Genomic DNA, 22,754 nt, shown 5'->3' with positions numbered 1-22,754 from the left:
ACCCAGAGAGGCAGAGCTGTTTGTTCTGTAAAGTCCCTCAAAAGGGAGAAGATAACCGTGAGCTGGTCTTAAAGGTAAACTCGGAGTGCGCCTTCCTCTTGTGTTCTTCGCACCCAGAGAGACAGATACCATCACTCCTACTTTCTGATGAAGCCAGGGGCTCAGGGTGCAGCTTGCAAAGGCGGTGTGACTTTAAAGCCTGTGGCTGACCACCAGGCAACCTGGCCCCGCCTTATGCGGCTGGAAGGCTGGAAGGCTGGAAGGAGGAAATGGGCGTAAATTTTGATAAAGCCGCTCCCCTTCTGTTCTCTGGGGCCAGAGCCCGGCCTGGCTCAATTCACCCAGGTAACCACCTTGACCTTGCAGGAGGCTGGGCCCCTCATGACTAGACTCCAACCCAAAGGTCCACATGACTCTTGGCCTCCCCGTCTGAGCCAGGCACACCGCTGGGCATCCGGGGGCCCAACAGTCACATTCTGAGCAAGTCACTTACTGAGCTAGGAAGTGGGTAGGGAGACATGGCCCTGCCCACACAGGGCTCCTGCAGTCTAAGCTGGGCCTAATTTAACAGGCTCTCCAAGCCTTCTTGAATGAAAGGCTGAACTTACTCCCAAGAAGCAGAGTCCAGAGAGGTGAAATCTGACCAGGGTCACACAGCACAAACCAGTACTGTGGGGGGAATCAGAATCCATGTTAGAATCAGCTCTTCCCTGCACAGTGGTTCAGATAAGGGTTTCCTGGCCCCAGCTCCAGCCCCAAGCACTGGTCACACAGACAAAGGGAGGGGCTCTGCTGTGTCCTCCCCAGCTGCTGTGGCCTACAAGACCCCTGGCAACCCACAGGGCCAGTCACCAGGCTACAGGAACAGCCAAGCTGGCCCTGTCCCCCAGGTAAGCCCCTCCCCGCACAGCTTCTAGCCTAGCCTGGGGGCAAGCCTCTCCCTAGTGGGAGGTGTCAGCTAGGGAACCTTAGCCAGATTACAGTGGCCATGGGAGGTGACAACAGCCAGAAGTACACAATACTGCCTAAATAGTTCGGCAGGAAACCCAAATATTTAGCTAGGAGGGGAAAACCAGAATGGACACTTCAAAGCCAATCCAAGGGACCTGGCCAGCAAGGGCCTACTGAGAGGGGAGATGGGTGGTGTCTGGACCCAGGGAGGGCACAACTCTGACCCCACATCCTGTGTGACCACCCTCCAGGGACGACACCCATGAGGCCATCTGGACCCAGGAATCCTCTGGAAGGGAAGAGGTTTAACAAACGCCTGGGATAAGTCGGGACTGAGCAGAGAAAGCCTTGTCCCCTTTCTGCAGAGGAGGGAGCAGGGCTCTGCTGGAAGGGAAGAGGAAATACACCTTCCACTGAGGGAGTGGGGTGGGTGAATGTGCAGGAAATGGAAAATGGTGGGGACTCCCCCAGGAGTTTTGGTGGGTTTTATCATCTGTGTCTCCATCTCCAGATTGGGAGCTCAATATACTGTGGGGCTTGAACTGGGCATCAGGAACAGCACCACCCCACCCCCGACCCCAGAGAGATGGGGTGTCAGAGAACAGCTAACACATAGCAAATCACCAGTTGCATGTCAGGCACTCAGTCAAATGTGTTTACGTGGATTCTGCAGGCATGAGGGCAATACTGAACTATTGTCCCATTTCACAGATTAGGAGACTGACTTGCTCAAGGCCCCAAGGCTAAGTAATCAGCCAATCACACAGAGAACCGCCCAATGCACCCTAAGGCTCTGAAGACACCACTTTCCCACTTCTAGGCCTTTGCTCCTTGTTTTTGCCACCTTTCCGGCTCACATGGAGCAGAATGGTTCACAGTGTGGGCTCTGGGTTCAAATCCACATTCTTCCACTTCCTAGCTGTACAGCCTCGGGCAAATGAGTGAACTTGAACCAACCATTCTGTTGCTCCTGCCCTGAGGTGGTGCTGGTAAGAGCACCTCCAGCAAAGGGTTGCTGTGAGGATTATGAAACGATGCACATAAACAGTTCCCATTGCCTGTGGTGAAGCAAGTGCTCAGTAACCGTTAGCTGGAATCACCCCCACCTCCGGCCCCCAATCCCTGCCCACTCCCATCACTTCTACCTCCTGGCTCTACCTCCACTCCTGGTCAGGCCCCAAAGCTCTGCAAGGAAGGGTGAATTTTAGCCTCTGGCTAGCCATGTAGCCCTGGGCAAACCCCCTGGCCTGGTTTCCTAGACAATGGGCAGAGAAGTAACACCTAACCCACAGGACAGGTTCAACAGGTAAAGAACCAGCCTGGCACGTGGGAGGTACTCAGCAGAGAGCTCCCAGGGGCTGCAGCTCACACGACTCATCCCTCCTGGCTGCCTCAAATTCCCCCTTCTTTAAGTTCCAGAGCGGAAATTAATCTCTCAACAGTACATGCTTGGAACCTCCAGGTGTACCTACCAATGTCAGGTAACAAGCTCCTCCCCTGTCTTTCTCTAGGGTAGGGGCTCTCTGAGGGCAGGGGCTATGTTTTGTTCAGAGCCAGATGCCCCACAGGCCACAGGGTTCTACAGGCCTCAGGAAACAGGAACCGAATCCTCTGAGGCCCTCTGACCCTCGTCCATCTCTCCTGCCTCACCATATGCAACCCATCACTGGGCACCAGGACTACATTTTTCCTCGTTTCACCACTGTGGCCCTGTTTCTCCCCCCCCCCCCCCCCCCCCCGGCTAGACTGAGCTCCCGAGGGCTAAAGCCCCACCTGGTTTCTGAGGCTTCAGTGCACACAGAAGTGACAGCTGGCAGGGAGGGACCTCTCTGTGATCCCCTAACTTTGCCCAGGTCTCTGAGGTTTGGGGGCCAGATTAACTGCTCACAAAAAGCCGAGATGCCTCAGGCAGCTGTACAGAGCTGGAGCACACTACCCCCACTGTTACCTAAAGGAGCAACAAAGGTATAATCTGGGAAGGTCATCAAATGGAAGGGACCCAGACCTGGACCTCCCAAGGGGCTCATGGAAGGAAGACAGAGGTACCCTAACTGCAAGCTAGGTGTGAGGGAGTGTGGGTGGGCTCTTTTGGGGGAGGTGCTGTGAGCTCTGTGGGCTTTGGGGGAAAGACCCACACTCCAACACATTGGAAGGAGAAAGGGAGGAGGCATCCTTATCAGAACACCCATAGGGTAAAAGGATCAGCCCACAGAAACAGCCGTTTAAAAGGATCAGCCCACAGAAACAGCCGTTAATTTAGAGTAGAATACTCCACTTCTTTTAAGTTGCAAACAGCTGTGAAGGAAGAGGAAACTTGCTGAAATGCTGTTCACTCCCCGACTTGAAAATTGCAAAAATTTGGTGAGTTCACATTCTTTGGCTAAACCCAGAGAGCTTCGTCATCTGGCCCTCACCCCTCTGCCCCCTGGCTGCAGTACAGGACCATCATGCAGTTTTACACCTCCCTGAGGGCTGCGGTGAAGAAAGATCCACCATCTTATCCTCCCTTCTCTCTCTAGCTTTTTAAAAAGGTGGCTGATATATACCTAGAAGTGGAATTGCTGGATCATATGGTAGTTCTATTTTTAATTTTTTAAGGAACCTCTATATGGTCTTCCGTAGTGGTTGCACCATTTTACACAAAAAGACAAATACTGTACGATTCCACTTATAAGATACCTAAAGTAGTCAACTTCACAGAAACAAAGTAGAATGGTAGTTACCAGGGCCTGGGGAGAGGGGGAAAGGGGAGTTGTTTAACAGGTCTAGAGTTTCAGTTTTGCAAGTTGAAAACATTTTGGAGATCTGTTTCACAATAATGTGAATATACGTAACACTACTGAACAGCACTCAAAAAAGGTGAAGAGGGTAAACTTTGTTATGTATTTTTTACTATAATAAAAAAAAAAGTCAGTTGACCTTTCTCTTGCTCTAAGAAGGTCTGCCTGACTCTATGCTCACTACACTTGTGCGTGGATGGCCCCATCACATAGTAGGGGCATCTAGGAGGTGAGTGGCAGCAGCAGCTAACTCGTGATGAGCCTTGCCATGTGCCAAGCACTGTTCTAAGCAACCCATAAGGGTGATATGGCGGCATGACCCAGTGCTTAGATGGTGACTCTTTCAGCAACAGGAAGGGGCCTGCAGTAGTGAGGCAAATGGCATGTGGACAAAGACCCCTGCGGAGGGCAGCATGTCCTTTTATCCATGTCAGTCCACCCTTGTGGGGAGGACCGACAGGTCGGGGCTCCTCCACTTATTCCAGGGGTCCAGAGGGACTCTCAGCAAAATCTCCAAGGGGATTCACCTCTACCTTCTCCACTCCCCAAAAGGAACATCAGGAGGCGAACCTATTTCACATGCCTACCTCACCTGACCTCTCTATATCACCCCAGTTCAGGGCAGTCAAGTGGTTCCTGAGGTACCACTCAGATCTAGCACCTCAATTTGTACAAAGACTCTCTTGGGGGTTCTGTCTCAGGATCCCGGCTTCCCTGTTCCCCAAAGCCTGGTACTTCCCTGCCCCCCACTCCCCCCACCCCACAGACATAAAGAGTTCAGAGGCTGAGGCCAATCTAACAGCAGACAACCAAGTTCAAGATGAAAGCTCTTGGCCTGAGGTCAGAGCCAGTCAAGCACAGCATCCAAAACCAGAGGATTGTGTTTCTTTTAAACGCCAGACTATAAATAGAGCAAAACCTGAGGAAAATACTTAGAAGCAGCAGTCATCACCTCCCTTACACCCCCTCCTATAGGACTCCCCCCACCCCCACTAGAACATTTCAACACTTGCTAATCTCTACCCTCAATAAGCCTCTATTACCGTGCCATCTGTAATCATCCTAAGGACTCTGGAAAAACTCTCAAAATGATTCAATAAAAATTCATCTTAACTGTTAAAACTAACCAGAGTAGTTAACTAAAGCAGATTTATCGATTTGAGAATTTTTTTGTTTTGGCTGCCCTCAACTTTGAGCAGAACATAAATAAGAAAATGAGCCTTTAGGAAGGAACCTCTTTCTTCTATTTCCTTTCCTTTCCTTTCAAAAACCCAACTTCTCCACTTTCCATTTCTGCAGTCCTAGACAGTGAGAGTTCAATTTCAAATGAATGACCCAGAGGCCTCCGTGATTCTGGATAATCAAAAGATCTATTGTGTTCCCTTTACACACAAAGGCAGTTAAGTGGACCAGTGCGCTTTCCAATTTCCAGCAAGGTTTGAAACAAAAGAGGTTTTCATGTTAACCCTCGGTTCCCCCCAAAATTCAAGTCATGTGCCTAGTATGAGCATTTTGGTCAGATGTAAGTTTACTACATGATCCATAGTTATATTTTTTTTTATTTTAGGAGGAAGATTGGTGTTAGTAACAGGATGTCAGAACCTCAAAATTGGAATTAGCCTTATTACTATGCACTGGAACATGTGTAGGGGAGTACGAAGGGCCCAGAAAATAAAAGGAGAGAGGTCTGGCACACATGGAAAACCTCAGAATAGGACAATGCAGGTTAGAGGCCAGCAGGATCCAAGAGGCTTCCGGGAACGGGTCAGCTACATGAGCAGTCTAAGAAAACCCAATTAGGGATGGGGTGTGCCAGCGAAAGGCAGGGCTTGGGGCAACCCCTACCGCACCCCCAAAGGAGAAGTGGGGTGGGGTGGCCTGCTGCTTATTTCAGTAAGGGAGGAGGTGCTGGCTTAGCCAGGCACAACACAGGAGACGCCTGCGTGCCCAGGCCTGTTCTAGGGGAAAGAGAAAAGAGAATTTCCCAGCAGATCAGAGTCCAGCTGAACCAATTGACTAAGCTCACTGACAGACCAACCATTCAACAGCTTCATATGCCTAAGGGGGAGGGCAAGGGTGTACGAGAAGCAGACTCTGGAGGCAGACTGCCTGGGTCCCAGCCCAGCCTGTGCCCTCCTGGTAACTCCCCTGAGCTTCGGTTTCCTTATCTGAACACGTAAGGCTGCTGTAAAGAGTACCCGACTAGTGCAGGTAAAGCACCTAGCAAGTTGCCCTAGTCAACGTGTCCTCAGCGTGTGCAGCAGCGGGAGGCTTGCACTCCTCAGTTTCACCTATACACACCCAATGCCTAACGCTTCCACTTTACTTGAGCCTCACCACGCCCCCATTTTGCAGGTGGGGAAAGAGAGGCAAAGTTAAATGGTCTGATGGGTAAATGGCCAAGCCGGATGGCAAAACCAGCCTGTGCCCTCTCTCATAAAATGCCGATTACCGCCTACAGCGCCCAACACGCTAGGCGCTTGGTCGATGCCAAATCCCCTTGTGGGAGCCTCTGCAATTTAGGAAGAGGCTGGGGGAGCGGGTCACCAACACCTGGAGGAGCAGGCTTGAGAGCAAGGGTTCAGGATGGTTCTGAAGGCAGGAGGGAGGGGCGACCACGTGGTCCGAGGCCAATGGGGCGCTGAGCCTTTGAAAGTCAGCCTCCGCCTCAGTTCAACCACAGCATGAACAGGGAGGAAGCACCTGACAACTCAGGGACTATTTCCAAAGATCTAAAGAAAGGTGCCTTAACTCCCTTTCTCACGCCTTTGAAAGTACACACACAATTTCCACTCTAAGAAAAACCCCAACCCAGGCTGCACCCCACCCCCTTCCAACAGCCTTTCCCGGGGGTGGGCCCCTACCCCAGGAATTCCCAACTGAGGGACTTTTTTTAGGATTACAAAGGTGATTATTCAGAACCTGATAAAACAGAACTCAGTGGAAAATGCAGGACCAGCCAGATGGGAAAGAAGGTTTTTGACTTTTCATTTTTCCTTAAACCAATTTCCTGTGGCCTGAAGCAGTGCCCCAAGTCCCAGATCAGCAAGCAAAGCCAGGCAGGTTTCTGCAGACTGAAAGTGATGCTAGCGAAATGCTTCCACTGGTCCATTCTCATTTCTGGGGTTTTTCCTATGAAGGGAGGGGATTCGCCAAGTTGCAGATGGCTTGAGAGGTTGGCTGGGGATGGGGACAGGCCTGTCCATAATCACCTCCAAATCAGACTGGCCTGATGCCCAAATCCTTTTCCTAAAGCTACCTGCCGGCTTTTGGGGGGGTAATCGCTGGTGGGTTTAAAAGGACCTCAAAATACCAGGCATCTTGCTTGCTCCTTAAGAAAGCTTAAGACACCTTAAGAAAGCTGCCTAACCTCCAAAGCTATAACCACCAGCTGCACCCGGCTGCCTCACCCCGACCCCCCCCCCTCCTTTTCCCTTCTCCTCATGTTTTGAAGTTTATTTTCCCACATTCAGCCTTGAATTCTTTCCTTCCTTCCCCTGCAGTAGCGGAGAAGCAGCAAAGAGGCAAACACTTCGAGGGCAGCTCGATTCTTTATCATCGCCGCCTGCCTCCTTCCCCCTCTAAACAAAGCCCTGGAGCCAAGTAAACAACAACGCGTTCTCCAGAGGAATTGTTTCCTCAAGGGAAATTATAAAGTGACCCTCCCTCCCCAACACACACACACAGGGCAGACACCCATCCCAAGGAAGGCGGAGCTGCCCAGTAACTCCTGCTCTCAGGAGCGAAACCACCCCACTCCCTTCTGAAGCTCATACTCCCACCAACCTCACCTACCAACGGCCCCCCGCCCTGGAAACTGCTCCCGGACAGGAGAGACCCCACTAAAATCCAACACCCAACCTTCTGGCCTAAACCTCCCCTTCCCCTGGCTCCTAAGAGGACAACTCTTTATTTGCCCGGCTGCTAGCAGGCACCTATATGCTCACCTGTGGGAATGTCTGTCGATTTGGGGACAAAAAGGGGGTACCAACAGGCAAGATATCTTCACATTTGTTCCCATTTTACATACGGGCTGTTGAGGCCAGAAAAATGAGAGACAACTGCACAGCCATAAAGGATTGGGGAGCCGCAGTAGTTTAAATATTGTTTCTCATCAAACTTCCTTTCTGGCATCTTTTACCCCAAGAGAAATGTAACACCTTGGACAATATCTCTACTCCACCTCACAACCTAGAGCCCTCACGGGCTCTTACCCAGGTCTGGTCGTTCCACTGGAGGGAGGCCATCACTGCAGGCCAAGAAGCGTGAATGGGTGAGGCCAAAACCTTCGAGAAACTGGGGTAGAGGTCTTCGATCCCCAAACAAGCCCCACAGTTTATCCATGTGAGATCAATGCCATCCATAGGGCATATGAACCAATGCCAACATGGAGGAGAAACTCTCCCACCACCTCCCATTCTATACAACCTCTCTGCCCGCCGCCCCACCCCCATCCCGCCCCGTTCCCCGAAAAGGGACTCTCCGGGTGTTGTTCTTTTGTTCAACCTGTTACTTTCACAGAGTTGAACTACAAGCCCTTCGGGGATGTCTCCGCGAGATAAGCTTTCCCGGAAGCCTGCGCGCGTCCCCAGCATTCCAGCCACCAGCCCGCATCCCGGGGGCTCAGGCCCGACAGAGCCCCGGACTCCCCCTCCCGAGCCCTGCGGGGGCAGGGGAGCCTCGCGCCACTCCGCCGGGCTGGTGAAGAAAAGCCGAAAAAAGCCGGCCGGGTGCCGCACTTGGCCCCGGAGCTGGGAGGTAGAGACGCGAGGAGGTGGCACCCGGCGGGTCCCCCGAACTCTGGGAGCGTCTCCAAGGAAAGACAAACGCCTTTATCCGCCCCATAGCCTCCTCCAACCAGGGAGGTACCCGCACACCCACACCGAGCCACTGCGGGCCCTGGTTCACCCGGGGGTCAAGCCTAAGTTCTTCCCTCCGGACAAACTGGGTTCCAAAGTCTCCGCGCGCGTGGGAGACTCCTGCGCCCACGGGTGAACGGCAGATTCCAGCACTCAGACTCATGGGGAGACATCCTCTCCGGTCACCCCGGGACCACCCACAGGGAGTGAGGGTCATCCAAAGCTGCGAGGCGCTCCCCTTCAGTACTCCTAAACCTCCAGCTCACCTGCAGAATCTTGTCCAGGCCCTCCTGGCCCAGGCACGGGAACTCCTTGAGCAGATGCAGTTTCTGCGTGTAGTAGTTTTTCTTGGCCTCTTTCCAATGCGGCTCCTCCAGCACCTCGAAGATCGCCGCCCCGATGGCCAGGTAGAAGATGATGGCCGAGGTGAGCAGAGGGCCCCGGTCCACCATGGCTCCCGAGAGGCCACCTCCTGGAGAATGAAAATGCCTCCGCTAACCCCAGCGGCTCCCGGTCCCACCCGCCCTCCAGCCTCTGGAAACAGCTGTTTGAATTTGGAGCTCCGCATGCGCAGTGCCCCGTTCAACCCGGCGCCGCTCCACCGACACAGTTGCTCCTGCAAGTTGGCCCACCGAGCGCAGGGAACTGTGCGGGACCTCCTCACGCGGGCCAGAGGTGGGCGGACACCAAGGGGGCCGAGGGCGCACCCTGGACCGCGGGGGCTAAAGCAGCTGGGTGAACCCAAGGCCGAACTCCCGGAGACACGTGCACCGCTTCTCCGCGCGCCACACAGTGTGCGCCGCGCCCGCCTCCGCGCGCCTCTTTAACCCGGGCCTGTTGCGCTCTGCCCGTGGAGGAGGGGCCCGCTGAGGGCCCGCCCCCGTGCAGGCCCCGCCCCGTGCAGGCCCCGCAGCTGGTCCCAGAGTTACCGCTAGGTGCGCGCTGGAACCAGTTGCGGACCATCTTCGCTCCCCAGGGCCGCCGCCAGGGTAGGCTACGCGCCCCGCATGCCCGGAGGGGTTGTGGTCTCTTGGACTCATGTTTCTTACTAGTGCTGGTGTATTAACTAAAATGAGTGTGTACCTAATGACTGGGGTCAGGAAGTTATTGGTATTGTTATTTTCATTATAAGCCAATTTTCATTTATTGATGTTTCTGCCAAGAAGCTTGATTCTCAGTCTTTCTGTCTCACACACCTTCCTGTAAGACTGGGGAAAGGACATTAGAAAGGGACTGGAGAAAGTCAGAGGATATCAGGAACTAAACCAGTCACAAAGGTGTGACTCCTTCCTCTCACCTCAGTCTCACCTGCCCTGGTGAACATCTGAGAAAGAGCAGTCAGAGACAGCACTGTTCATATCCCTCCCCACAAACACACTGCAATTCTACAGGAAACACTTGATGTCTTTCATACTCCCAAGCATATTTAAAATTGCAAACATCCTGCCCCAGACACATAAACACACACACTCACATACACACACACTCCTTATCCCCCTTGTTGGTCTTATTTTCCTCCTGGCAATAAATTCCCTCTAATATAAAACACTAAAATGATGACAGCTGGGGGGTGGAGTCTGGATTGTTTGATGACATATCCCCAGTGCTTGTTATATAGCAAACACTCAAACATTTGTGCAATGGAGTGAATAAATTTATGAATTTGTCAAAAACATATTTGTCAAAAGCACACACCCAATGGAAGTCCTAGCCAGAGCACTTAGGCAAGAAAAAGAAATAAAAGACATACAAACTGGAAAAAAAAGAAGTAAAATTGTCATTATTTGCAGATGACATGATATTATATATAGAAAACCCTAAAGATTCCACCAAAAAACTGCTAGAACTAATTAACAAATTTAGTAAGGTTGCAGGATACAAAATCAATATACAAAATATGTTGTGTTTCCATACACTAATAATGAACTATCAGAAAGGGAAATAAAGAAAACAATTCTATTTATTGCATCAAAAAGAATAAAATACCTAGGAGTAAACTTAACCAATAGGGTGAAAGACATGTACACTGAAAACTGTAAGACATTGATGAAAGAAACTGAAGAAGACACAACTAAATGGAAAGATATCCTGTGCTCATGGATTGGAACAATTAATATTGTTAAAATTTCCATAGTACTGAAAGCAATGTCCAGATTCAATGCAATCCCTACTGAAATTCCAATGGCATTTTCCACAGAAACAGAACAATCCTAAAATTTGTATGTAACCACAAAAGACCCAGAATAGGCAAAGCAATCTTAAGAAAGAAGAACAAAGCTGGAGGCAACACACTTCCTGATTTCAAACTATATTACAAAGCTATAGTAATCAAAACAGTAAAGCATTGGCATTAAAAACAACTTATGAATCAATGGAACAGAAAAGAGAGCCCAGAAATAAACCCACAAAATTAACATGGTCAATTAATTTACAACAAAGGAGTCAAGAATATACAATGGGGAAAGGATAGTCTCTTCAATAAATAGTGTTGGGGAAACTGGACAGCCACATGCAAAAGAATGAAACTAGACTACTATCTTATACCATACACAAAGATTAACTCAAAATGGATTAAAGATTTGAATATAAGACCTGAAACCATAAAACTCCTAGAAGAAGACATAGGTGGTAAGCTCCTTGACATCAGGTCATAATTTTTTGGATCTGACTCCAAAAGCCGAGGCAGCAAAAGCTAGAATAAACAAGTGGGACTACATCAAACTAAAATGTTCCTGCACAGCAAAGGAGATCATCAACAATGAAAAGGCAACTTTTGAATCAAGAAAATGTTTGCAAATCATGTATCTGATTTGGAGTTAATATCCAAAATATATAAAGAACTCATACAATTCAATATCAACAAAAACAAACAATTCAATTAAAAAGTGGACAGAGGATCTGAATAGACATTGTTCCAAAGAAGACATACAGATGGCCAACAGGTACATGAAAAGATGCTTAACGTCACTAATCATTAGAGAAATGCAAATCAAAACCACAGTGAGATATCACCTCACACCTGTCAGAGTGGCTATCATCAAAAAGACAACAAATAACAAGTGTTGGCCAGTATGTGGATAAAAGGGAACCCTGTGCACTGTTGATAGGAATGTAAATTGATGCAGCCACTGTGGAAGACAGTATGGCTGTTCCTCAAAAAGTTAAAAATAGAACTACCATATGATCTAGCAATTCAATTTCTGAGTATTTATCCAAAGAAAATGAAAACAATAACTCGAAAACATACATGCATCCCCATGTTCATTGCAGCATTATTTACAATAACCAAGACATGGAAACAACCGAAGTGTCCACTGATGAATGAATGGATAAAAAAATTGTGGTATATATATACAATGGAATACTAAAATTGAATACATAAAAGAGGAAGAAATACCAAAAAAAGAAAGAAATCTTGCCATTTGCGACAATATGGATGGACTTTGAGGGCATTATGCTAAGTGAAATAAGTCAGACAGAGAAGACAAATACCATATGATCTCACTTATATGTAGAATTAAAAAAAAAACCTAAAAAACTCATAAATACAGAGAACAGATTGGTGGTTGCCAGGGATGGGGGTTGGGGGTTGGGTGTAGGGGGTTAGAAAGTACAAACTTTCAACTATAAATAAGTTCTGGGGATGTAATGTACAGAGAGCATGGTGACTATAATTAAATAATACTGTACTGCATATTTGAAAGTTGCTAAGACAGGAAATCTTAAAAGTCTTCATCACAAGAAGAAAAAATTTTTTGTAACTGTGTATGACATGTCAACTGGACTTATTGTGGTGATCATTTTGCAACACATACAAATATCAAATCATTATGTTGTACACCTGAAATGAATATGTTATATGTCAATTACACCTGAATTTAAAAAATTAACCAAATTTATCTATTAAAAACACAAACAGGGGCTTCCCTGGTGTCACAGTGGTTAGGAATCCGCCTGCCAATGCAGGGGACACGGGTTCGTGCCCCGGTCTGGGAAGATCCCACATGCCGCGGAGCGGCTAGGCCCATGAGCCACAACTACTGAGCCTGCGCGTCTGGAGCCTGTGCTCCGCAAAGGGAGAGGCCGCAACAGTGAGAGGCCCGCGCACCGCGATGAAGAGTGGCCCCCGCTCGCTGCAACTGGAGAAAGCCCTTGCACAGAAACGAAGACCCAACACATCCAAAAATAAATAAATAAATAAATATATAAAAACACAAACAATAAAACAAAACAAAAAACACTCACCTGGGATATTTCTCACTCACCTTGCTACCAAGGGTTCATAAACCTAAGGCCACAATACATCCTTTCCATGCATCTTAAGCAGGGCCTGTCATTACATCCACTTTGCAGTGAGGAAACTGAAGCTTGGGTGGGTTAGTTTGTTCAAAGTCTCTCAACCAGCAACAGCCAGAAGTTGGGGAGGGGGCACACTCCCTCCAGCACTTGTATCAAAGGCTGGCCCTGACCCTGGTGCCTCTGTGTGGGCAGGTAGAGCAGTGGGCTGTGCACTGACCCCTGGTCAAGGCCTTTTCTTTTTTTTCCCGTTGCGGGAGGGGGAGTCTTCCTTGGGGGCTGGGGGATGGTATCCGTGGTATCTCCAAATCAGGCTGGAGCCCAGGGACTAGGGACGCAGGTTTGAAGGAATGATCTGGGTTTGTAGATGTTTCTGTCTCTCCTTTATGGCACCACGTGTGTCCCCTGGAGCCTGGGACAGGAAGCTGGGAAGCCACAGGTTTCCTAATTCTGCATCCCTGAAGACTTCAGGGCCCTCTTCCTTAACCCCGGCCCACCTCCTACAACTCTGCACTGTGACTCTCCAGCCCTCAGCCTGTAGGGAGACCAGGCTTCTCTCCCAGACCCCCCTCTCTGGATAAAGTCAGGGGCTGTGGTGTGAACAGTTCATCCAGCATGGGGTGGGGGCAGTTTGAGAGGCCACAGGCTCTCTTTGTTTGCAAAGTTCTCTCCCATTCCTCTCCTACCTCCAGTCTGTGTTCTCTTCCTAAGAAAATAAAGGGCCTCTTCCTATTTCAGTCTCACTGTCTCACAGAAACACTGCAGGAGACTTTGGGATGAATTGGTTTTTATTTGAAGTTTTTATAATTTCAACTTTATCTTTCCACATTGCCTACTTCTCCATTCCCTGACCCTTTCCTCTTTTTGCTCCCTCAATGTCACGCTCATTCTCCCCACCCTCTCCTTCTGTGGCCCCATTCCTTCCCTTCCCACATTTTCCCAACCCCCTTAACCCAGCTCTCCGTTCTCCCTGCTCCTGCCTCTCCTGCTTTCCTTTGGCTCCTTCTGCGTTGAATGTTCTCCTCCCCTCCTCCGCCCTTTCCCTCACTCCCTGGCCCTATCCACACTTTTGGATCAACAATTTCCGATGGAGATCAGGAGATGTGCCCATTCTTTGCACAGCAGCCAGTGGGGGCTTTGGGAAATATAAACAGTACCGAAACAAATGAACGTCTGGACAATTTGAGCCTCAGGGACAGAAAAGGAAAAAGGTGTATTGGGGGAGGGGGTGTATTCTCTTAAACGGCTAATAAATACATTCCAATGGCTTTATTATTATGCTTATGGATGGTAATCACTTCGGAGCGCCATCTTTTGAAAGGCAATCAGCTTTAAGAATGATTGAGTTTCACCTTGGTAGCAACACATCACTAGACTCAGCTGGGTCCCAGGTGAGAAACTGGCAGAGCAGATGAGTTATTTTCTCCAAGGCCATGCTCCTCCCAAGCTCTGGCCACAAAAGGATCCTTACCCACTTTCGTCATTTCTTCCTCGGTTCAATTAGGTGAAGGGTTTATCCTCTTGGTGAATGAATGGCTTGATGATCCTTTCATAATGTTAAGACATTTACTGTTTTATTTCTGCTTAGGATTATTTCTGTTGTATTCTGTTTAGGAATTTCAAAGGGAATAATCCCCCTCTGAAATTCATGGCTGATCTAAGGAGGCATATAAAAAGCCATTAAAAGAATAAAGTGGTTCAACATCACCTGAAAACCTTGTTTCCTTAAAAAAAAAAAAAAGAAAAAAAACTTTATAGCTCTCAACTCAAAAGGTCAAAAGATTATATTTTCATTTCTGTTCTTTTCATATTGCTTGGAAGATAGACAGTTTTAAATGCCTTATAAAAGAGCTTACATTACGAAAGATTATCAGTTAATTTATAAAGTTGCTTTGTTTCTAATGGATCTTTTGGAAACCTGGGGAAAGTATCTGTTAAATTTTCATGTCTACAAATCCTCTGCTTATTCAGTTAGAAAGGTTTCTGAGTGGTAAATTCAAGGTACGTGATAAGGCTACCTTCATGTTTTATACCAGGAAAAAAATAAGTAAAATAAAATCACTCTGCAAAATGAAATCTCAGAGCCATATAGTTGCAGTAAAAAAAAAAAAAAAAAAAAAGTAATGAAAATGTTATACACATATAATGGAATATTATTCAGCCTTAAAAGAGAAGGAAAGCCTGTCATGTGCTACAACATGGATGAACCTTGAGGACATAACACTAAATGAAATAATCTAGTTACAAAAAAGACAAATACTGCATGCTTCCACTTATATGAGGTATCTAAAGTGTCAAACTCTTGGAAAAAGAAAGTGGAATAGTAACTGCCAGGGCTGGGGTGAGGGGAAAAAAGAATTATTCGCTGGGTATAGGGCTTCAATTTTGTGAGATTAAAAAAGTTCTAGGGGACTTCCCTGGTGGCGCAGTGGTTGAGAATCCACCTGCCAATGCAGGGAACACGAGTTCAGTCCTTGGTCCGGGAAGATCCCACGTGCCATGGAGCAACTAAGCCCATGCACCACAACTACTGAGCCTGCGCTCTAGAGCCCAAGAGCCACAACTACTGAACCCGCAAGCTATAACTACTTAAGCCCACTTGCCTAGAGCCCATGGTGCTCCACAACAAGAGAACCCACCGCTATAAGAAGACTGCGCACTGCAACGAAGAGTAGCCCCCGCTCGCCACAACTAGAGAAAGCCCGTGCGCAGCAACGAAGTCCCACCGCAGCCAAAAAAGAAAAAAAAAAAAGCCCCAGGAATCTGGTGCCCAACAAGATACACATAGTTAACTCTACTGCACTGTCCACCTCAACGTGGTTAAGATGGTAAATGTTATGTATAAGGTTTAAGGGGAAAACACAATAAAAACAAGTAGTGAAAGTTGAACTTGTAAATCCAATGTTAGATATTTGAAGGGACAAGAATTAGCCAGGTATTGAGGAGAGAGACATGGCTAAGTGACAATAATGAAGTCAGATAAGGGTTTCCTTGGCAAGATTTCTGTTACTCTTAACACCGAAGCTACATGTCCTTCGCTCTGAGAGCCAGTTAAGCTGTGGAGAAATGTGTCCTTATGAGTTAAGGGTAAAGCTTGAGCGCTGATTCTGAATTATTTGTTTTTGAAGATTTCAGATAGGTCTCTATTGCCATTTCAATGTCTTTTCCTTTAAAAGTGGAACATGATAATATTAGAATTTCATTGCAATGTGGCAACATCTAAAATGTTGATGTCATTCTTGATGTCATTTCTACTGTCCCCAAAACAACTCAGTAACAAGAGAGGCTCCCACTCTGACCAGTTCAGAGGTCACCCGAAGCTATTCCTTAGATGGGGTCATTTTTAGAGTAACACAGCAGGGCATCAGTTATGGGACCTACCCCCAAAACTTTCTCTCCAACTATCATTGACCCTTGAAATTCTACCATTTGAGAGTCATTCCTTTGTGTTAAACATTGTCCTCCCCGCTAAGATCTCTTTTCAAACTCAGGGAGGGAGTAGGGCATTAAGACCCTATCACTTTACTTCTGTGGATCTTAACCTTTTTGTTGTTTGTTTTGGTCACAACTTTGAGTATTTATGTGACATTTTCTCAGAAAAATGCACTCATGCACAAACCGAAAAAAATTTTTACAAGTTCTGATGGTTCACAGGAACACAGCACCCTCAGCGCCCACCGAAGTTGTTCCTGGCTGGGTGACTCTGTAAGCACCTTGGGCAGGGAGGTTCGGGGTGATTGAGTGGAGCTAGCTGAGACGGAGAATAGAAGAGGAAAAGGTGAGTGGAGAGGGTGGGGGGCCCAGGGAACTAATTTGTATTTTCAAATTTGCCTGTAGCAGTAACAATTAGGTAGCTTTTAAGTGTTCACTATGTGCTAGAAATTTAATAAACACTAAATGAGACAATGCAGATAAATAAAGCATTTAGTCATTATTCTTTTCTCATTTCATGGTTGCAATGACACCATGGGGGATTATTAGCCCATTTTACACATGCAGAAGCTGAGGTTCAGGGAGGTGAAGTAACTTGCTCAAGGTAACTTGCTCAGGGTGACCTGAGCCCAGAGTGTGTGGCTCTCCTCGTTGACCTGGGCATGTGTCGTCACCACCCCCCTTTCCCATGGCCTCCTCCAACTCCCCTGCAGCCTCCTGGTTTCCTTCTGTGCTGAGAATCCTTGCCCTGCTGGCTCAGGTCTTCCCTTACGCATTGTTACGCTGTGCCTGGCAGCCCTGTGGGGATATCTCTGTTGTCCCTCTACCCATCAGTGAGCAACTTCCTCTGTAGCCTGTTGTGCCTCTTTTGGAGATGGTGGCCTGTCCCTGCTGTTCTCTTCCAGCCTGCTCCCTGTGCTGGTCACCCTTAACACAGATAGGGGTTTTAGAGATAAGAAGTATGGGTGGTCAGTGGAAGAATTGCTCTTTGTATGTAGGATGACGGTACCATACTGACCCTGCCGGTGTCTTTGGGTGACTGTTTACAATGCCTCATATTCATACATTTGTGTATTGACTCATTCATTCCTTCAATTTTTTTTTTTTTTTTAAGCAACTGCTATGTGCCAGACTCTGTGCCCAGCACTGGGGATATAACATAGTATGGCACTGTCCTTGTCCCAAAGGTCCTTTGAATGACCAGGAGACAAAGCAGCAGTAAAAGTCTATCCAGGGTTGGGGGCAGGGAGCACAAAGATGGTGGACTCTATCTGGTAGAGTCAAGTGACTTCAAAGAGAGGCTGACCTTGACATTCATTTTGGAAGCTAGGTAAGCGTTCACCAGATGCACTGGGTGAGGGCGGCAGTGTGAAATAAATCATGAAGGCAGAAGGCAAGGACGTGAGCTGGACTCCATGAGCTTGAACGCAGAAATATTTTCCATCTTCACTTGCACTCACCTCTATCTGAAACTTAGCGTCCTCTTCAATAACAAATCGCAGTAGCATTAACGCCTCTGAGACTCGGTCACCCACAGATATCATGGTTCTTTGGCTATCGCAAGAAAATGGTGGCAGATATCTCAAAATATCGTTACAAAAACAAAAGTATGTCAGTTATTAGACCCACTGCTATAACTGGTAATACAACACGTTAATTAAAAACCACATAGATTACTATGCACAGATGTCATTTTTAAGAACTATTTTGACAATTGTGTTTTGATATAATTGGTTGCCTTTGGGACAGGGCACATTTTATTTTAGGCATTTAAAAACGTTTTGCTAGGATGAAGTCCACAGGCCTCACCAGACAGCTAGAGGAGTGTGTGAAACAAAAATCAGTTGGAGCACTCTGCCTGGAAGGGCTTCAAGCAGGCAAGGGTCCTGATCACTGCGGCATTTTCAAGAGCTCACCCAGGCAGCTGTGTCCTTTAGGAGGCGATGGCAACAGTGCAGGCGTGAGACCGTGGGGCCCAGAAGGAAGGTAGGAACAGGGGCAGTGGGAGGCAGGGATGCTTCAGGAGATGTTAAGAAGCTCTGGGGTCTCATCACTGTTTTCGGAGCTCCCCTACGTTACGCTGCTGTAGGTGAGACCTGCGGCACCCCGGAGTTTGGCACCCAGGATACTATGTCTCCCACCCCCCACTGCCTGAGTCCTTGGCTTGTATGAGAGCCTCTCCCCTAGCCTGCCTCCCCAACGTCCCTCACCCCCTGGCCGCTCTAAGCAACCCCAGAAGGCTTCGCTCAAACTCACTGTTTCATGCCCACGACAGCCCCATCCGGCCCCAACGTGGCTGCCCCCCGAGAGAGACATAAAGATCCCAGAGACAACTGGCCACTTGTCCACCAGATGGGAGAGGGGCCTGAGGATTGGTGGAGAAGGGGGCGGGGCAGGGAGGAGGATGAGGAGGATGCCAAAGGGAAGGAGGGACCAGGATTCCTGGAATTTCTGCCTTCTGAACCAGTGCCAAGAGAGAGTCGGGCAATAAACAGAACTCGGGCGCACACCGGACTTCAGCCTTGGAGTCCTGAGATGTGTTCCTGGGCGATGGCTCACCAGGCACTGGAGCTCAAACCTTATTACAGGACTTGTAACGCGTCAGCAACTATTCATTTAATATCATTAAGAGACCGGAATCCCTGTCCTGGTCGTAAAACACCTCGGTCCTCACACCAGCCACCGAAATGTTCCTATTCTTGTGTCAGCGACCCAAGCTGGCTTCGTCTGGAAAAGCCATTGATTGGGACCTTACTGAAGATGAACTTATTGGGGTGAACAATCTAGCCCCTTTCCTCTTACCACCTTACTGTCAGGGCAAGGAGGGGACTAGTCTAAGTGATGCCATGATATGAGTCACGGGCACTGTGTTCTTCTCATATGCCAGGCTCTGAACTCAGCACTTAAACACATCACTGCATTTAACCTTACAAGGACCCTCTAAGGTAAGCCTGGCAATTATTCCCATTTTACCTGCGAGGAAACTGCTGCTCAGGGAGGGGAAGTAACTTGCCCAGTCCAGTAAGTGGGGAAGCCAGGATTGAGACCCAGGGGGGGTCTGATGGCAAAGGCCTCTGAGTACTTAAACAGGGTGGGACCCAAGTGAGCTTAGCTCCTCCGGCAACCAGCCCCATGTTCCTCCAAAGCCAGGCTTTTTACCTGCTGGGCCACAGCAGTGCTGGCTCTGCTGCCTATTTTAAAACTGAAAACCTACAGATATGGCTTTAATAAAGCTCTTATCTGTTGGAGGTTCATACTGAAGCATTTACAGATGAAATGATATGCTGACTAGTATTTGCTTTAAAATACTTTACCGTAGGGTCAGCAAATGTTTTCTGTGAAAGGTCAGATAGCAAATATTTTAAGCATGTGGACCACATGATTTCTGTCACAACTACTCACCCTTGCTGGTGTGATGCAAAAGCAGGTATAGACAGTACAGAAACGAATGGGCATGGCTGTGTTCCAATAAAACATTTTTTTACGAAAAGAGGAGGCAAGTTGGATTTGGCCCATGGTTTTGGCCAATCCGAGCTCTAGTGCAAGAAAAGGAGAGGAGCAGATAAGTGAAAAAGATTAACAAAATGTTGATAATTGTTGAAGTTGGATGAGGGGTACCTGGTGGTTCATTACACTATTTTCTCTATTTTTGAATATTTTCAATATTTCCATAATAAAAAATTCAAGCACCCTGGGGAAAAAAAAAAACAAAAACCTGAAAACCTTAGGCACAAGGAAAGCCCATCTGAAGTTGTCTTCATTTGTCAGGAGCAGATTTCTATACAGGAAAGCTTCCCTACCAAGGGTTAGAACTATTGGTGCTCAGAGGTGGTGGAGAGAAAAAAGCCCAGGGACCATAGCTGCCCCTTCCTTCACCAGGAAGTCCTTCCCTGATGGACAGGGAGACACTAGGACCACCCCAGCCTCCATCCTGTTCTCCCCTCTTCACCTGGTGCCACAGGGCCATGACCCCCTGATGGACTCATGTCCTAGGCAATGACTGTCAGTGGCCGTCAACCTCCCTGGAAGAGAGACAAAGCAGTGCCCCCGTGGGAAGTAGTCAACACCACCCTGAAATAGAATTGCGCCAAACTGAGCTTGAATCTGATCAAGTCTCTAGATACGACTACCATTCCCAGGAAATACAGGGGACAGAGGAACATGTTAAATTACACCACAGGGGTATAATTGACATAATCCAGGTCAAATGACCTGGTTTCTTTAACAAATAAGTCACAAGAAAAAAAAAAAAAAAGAAAGAAAGAAAGAAAAAAAGATGGGAGGGAGGAAGATTGAGCAGAGACCTATGGATTGCAAGGGACTTTGAAGAGAGCAATCAATTACGTGTATAGACTTCATTTGGTTCGTGACTGAAACAGTAATAAAAACAAAACAGCTTAACTATTTGTAACATTTAAGAGACAATTGTAGTACAAACTATTCTGTATAAAATAAGCTGCAAGTGTATTTTGTGCAACACAGGGAATATAGCCAAAATTTTATAATAACTGTAAATGGAGCATAACCTTCAAAATTGTGAATCACTATACTGTACACCTGTAACTTATATAATATTGTACATTGACTACAATTTAAAAAAATTTTTTTTAAAAAGAGACAATTGAAAATGTGAACACCAAATGAACCGGTTTGCAGGGCACAAGTTGAGACACAGATGTAGAGAACAAACGTATGGACACCAAGGGGGGAAAACCGCGGTGGGGTGGGGATGGTGGTGTGCTGAATTGGGCGATTGGGATTGACATGTGTACACTGATGTGTATAAAATTGATGACGGATTAAAAAAAAGAAAATAGTTGTGTTAAAAAAAAAAGGGTAAATTATGGAGTTTTTGATGTTTCAACCAAGGTTCCAATAGTTTGTGGGGCAATATTCTTTTCTGTTAGCCAGTCATGGCTTTATTTCTAGATAAATGTAATTTCATTTCTACTTAGTATTGTCTTAACTATACTTTATTTCAAGTTTTACTAATGTGCTTTTACAACATGAATTCTAAAACTGAAAAGGAAAAAAAAAAAAAGAGACAATTGAAAATGTGAACACCAAATGGACATTTGATGACATCAAGGAGTTTTTGTTAATTTTTTGCCTGACCATTGGCTATCTGCTGCCTCTATTTTTTTATTATGGTAAAATATACGTAACATAAAGTTTACCACTTTAACCATTTTTAAGCATACAATTCAGTGGTATTACATACACAATGTCATGCCACCATCACTGTATTCATTCCCAGATATTCATATTTTTAAGGTATAATATGGCATTGTGACATAATTTTAAGGTATAATATGGCATTATGTCTAAAAGACATTTCCTTTTTAGAGATTAAATAAAATGTTCAAAGAGTCTTGTCACCTCTCTGTTTTCCTATCGCTCGAGGATAATGTCCTACATTCCTAATGTGACCTCTGGATCCAGCCCCTACCTGCCCCTCTGGTCACATCTCCCACCACCTTCTCAGGCCACTCTCTCTGCTTCAGCCACATGGTCTTCATGCCAGGACCACATGGTGACTTTCAAGGGCACTTTTGCCTTTGTGAGTTTCCTTCTTTCATAAATTATATTTTACAAATGTATTAAATAAAGACCAATGCATGAATATTATATGTAAAACATTTTCTTCAACCCAAAGTCCATTTTTTTCTTCTGGTTTTAAAAGAAATTAAAATATTTGCATGGGCTTCTTTTAGTGTTGTGGGCCCCTGACACTGTACTGGCGACAGCTAACGGAGAAATCAGCCTGGTCACGAATTCAGTCTCCACCTCCCCAAACACTCTCTCCTCCACCTCCATCCTGGTGAGTCCTGCTCTTCCTTGGAGAAGCCTTCTCTGACTTTCCCAAGTCCCCGCGATGAGCTCGTGGCCCCCTCATGTGCACTCATGCTTCCCTACACCCTGGCTTCATGAGAAGCATCACAGTAGAGAATCATGTATTAATGTGTGTGATTCTTTGCTGTCTCCCCCTCTAGGTTGTCCATCTCTGTGACCCCAGCACCCAGCCCAGTGCCTGGTGCTTAATAATAGATAGTTGCCGAAGAAATAAACACATATGAGGTGGGAAGGGACATCAGTGGTATTCTAAAACATTCAAACAGGAAAAAGAAAAATGTCCGGAAAGAAATACACCAAAAGGTTAACAATGTTTTTTTGGTGGGGAGAGGGTTGGGGGGAGGTAGTAGGAGTTAGAAAGAGTGGTGGGTTTAAGAGTGAGGTTTACAAAGTTGCTAAGAGACTAGATCTTAAATGTTCTCACCACAAAAAAGTAATGATAATTATGTGACGTGATGAAGGTGTTAGCTAATGCTATGGCGGTAATCATATTGCAATATATAAATGTATCAAATCAACAGGTTGTATACCTTATACTCTCGCTCAGTGTTATATGACAATTATGTCTCAATAAAAAAAGAGA

At 46.9% G+C, this 22,754-nt stretch overlaps 1 protein-coding gene across 2 annotated transcripts in view; it reads right to left on the bottom strand.

Moving 5' to 3' along the window:
* Positions 1-9,395, bottom strand: part of KCNK5 (potassium two pore domain channel subfamily K member 5) — a 37,012-nt gene extending 27,617 nt beyond the window's left edge. The window contains exons 1-2 of one of the 2 annotated variants that reach the window (XM_059938768.1): positions 9,223-9,395; positions 8,857-9,062 (exon numbers count right to left, since the gene is read on the bottom strand). In XM_059938768.1, the coding sequence (XP_059794751.1) occupies positions 8,857-9,042 (186 nt within the window). In that variant the 5' untranslated portion in view covers positions 9,043-9,062; positions 9,223-9,395. Of the gene's footprint in view, positions 1-8,856 lie in introns of both variants that reach the window. The other variant, XM_059938767.1, reaches the window with a different exon arrangement.
* Between the last annotated feature and the right edge of the window lie 13,359 nt (positions 9,396-22,754).

The sequence above is a fragment of the Balaenoptera ricei genome, chromosome 11 (assembly GCF_028023285.1).
Source record: "Balaenoptera ricei isolate mBalRic1 chromosome 11, mBalRic1.hap2, whole genome shotgun sequence".
In the NCBI taxonomy this organism is placed as follows: domain Eukaryota; kingdom Metazoa; phylum Chordata; class Mammalia; order Artiodactyla; family Balaenopteridae; genus Balaenoptera; species Balaenoptera ricei.
Note: the sequence above shows the minus strand (reverse complement) of the source record. Positions and strands in the feature narration are given on the sequence as shown.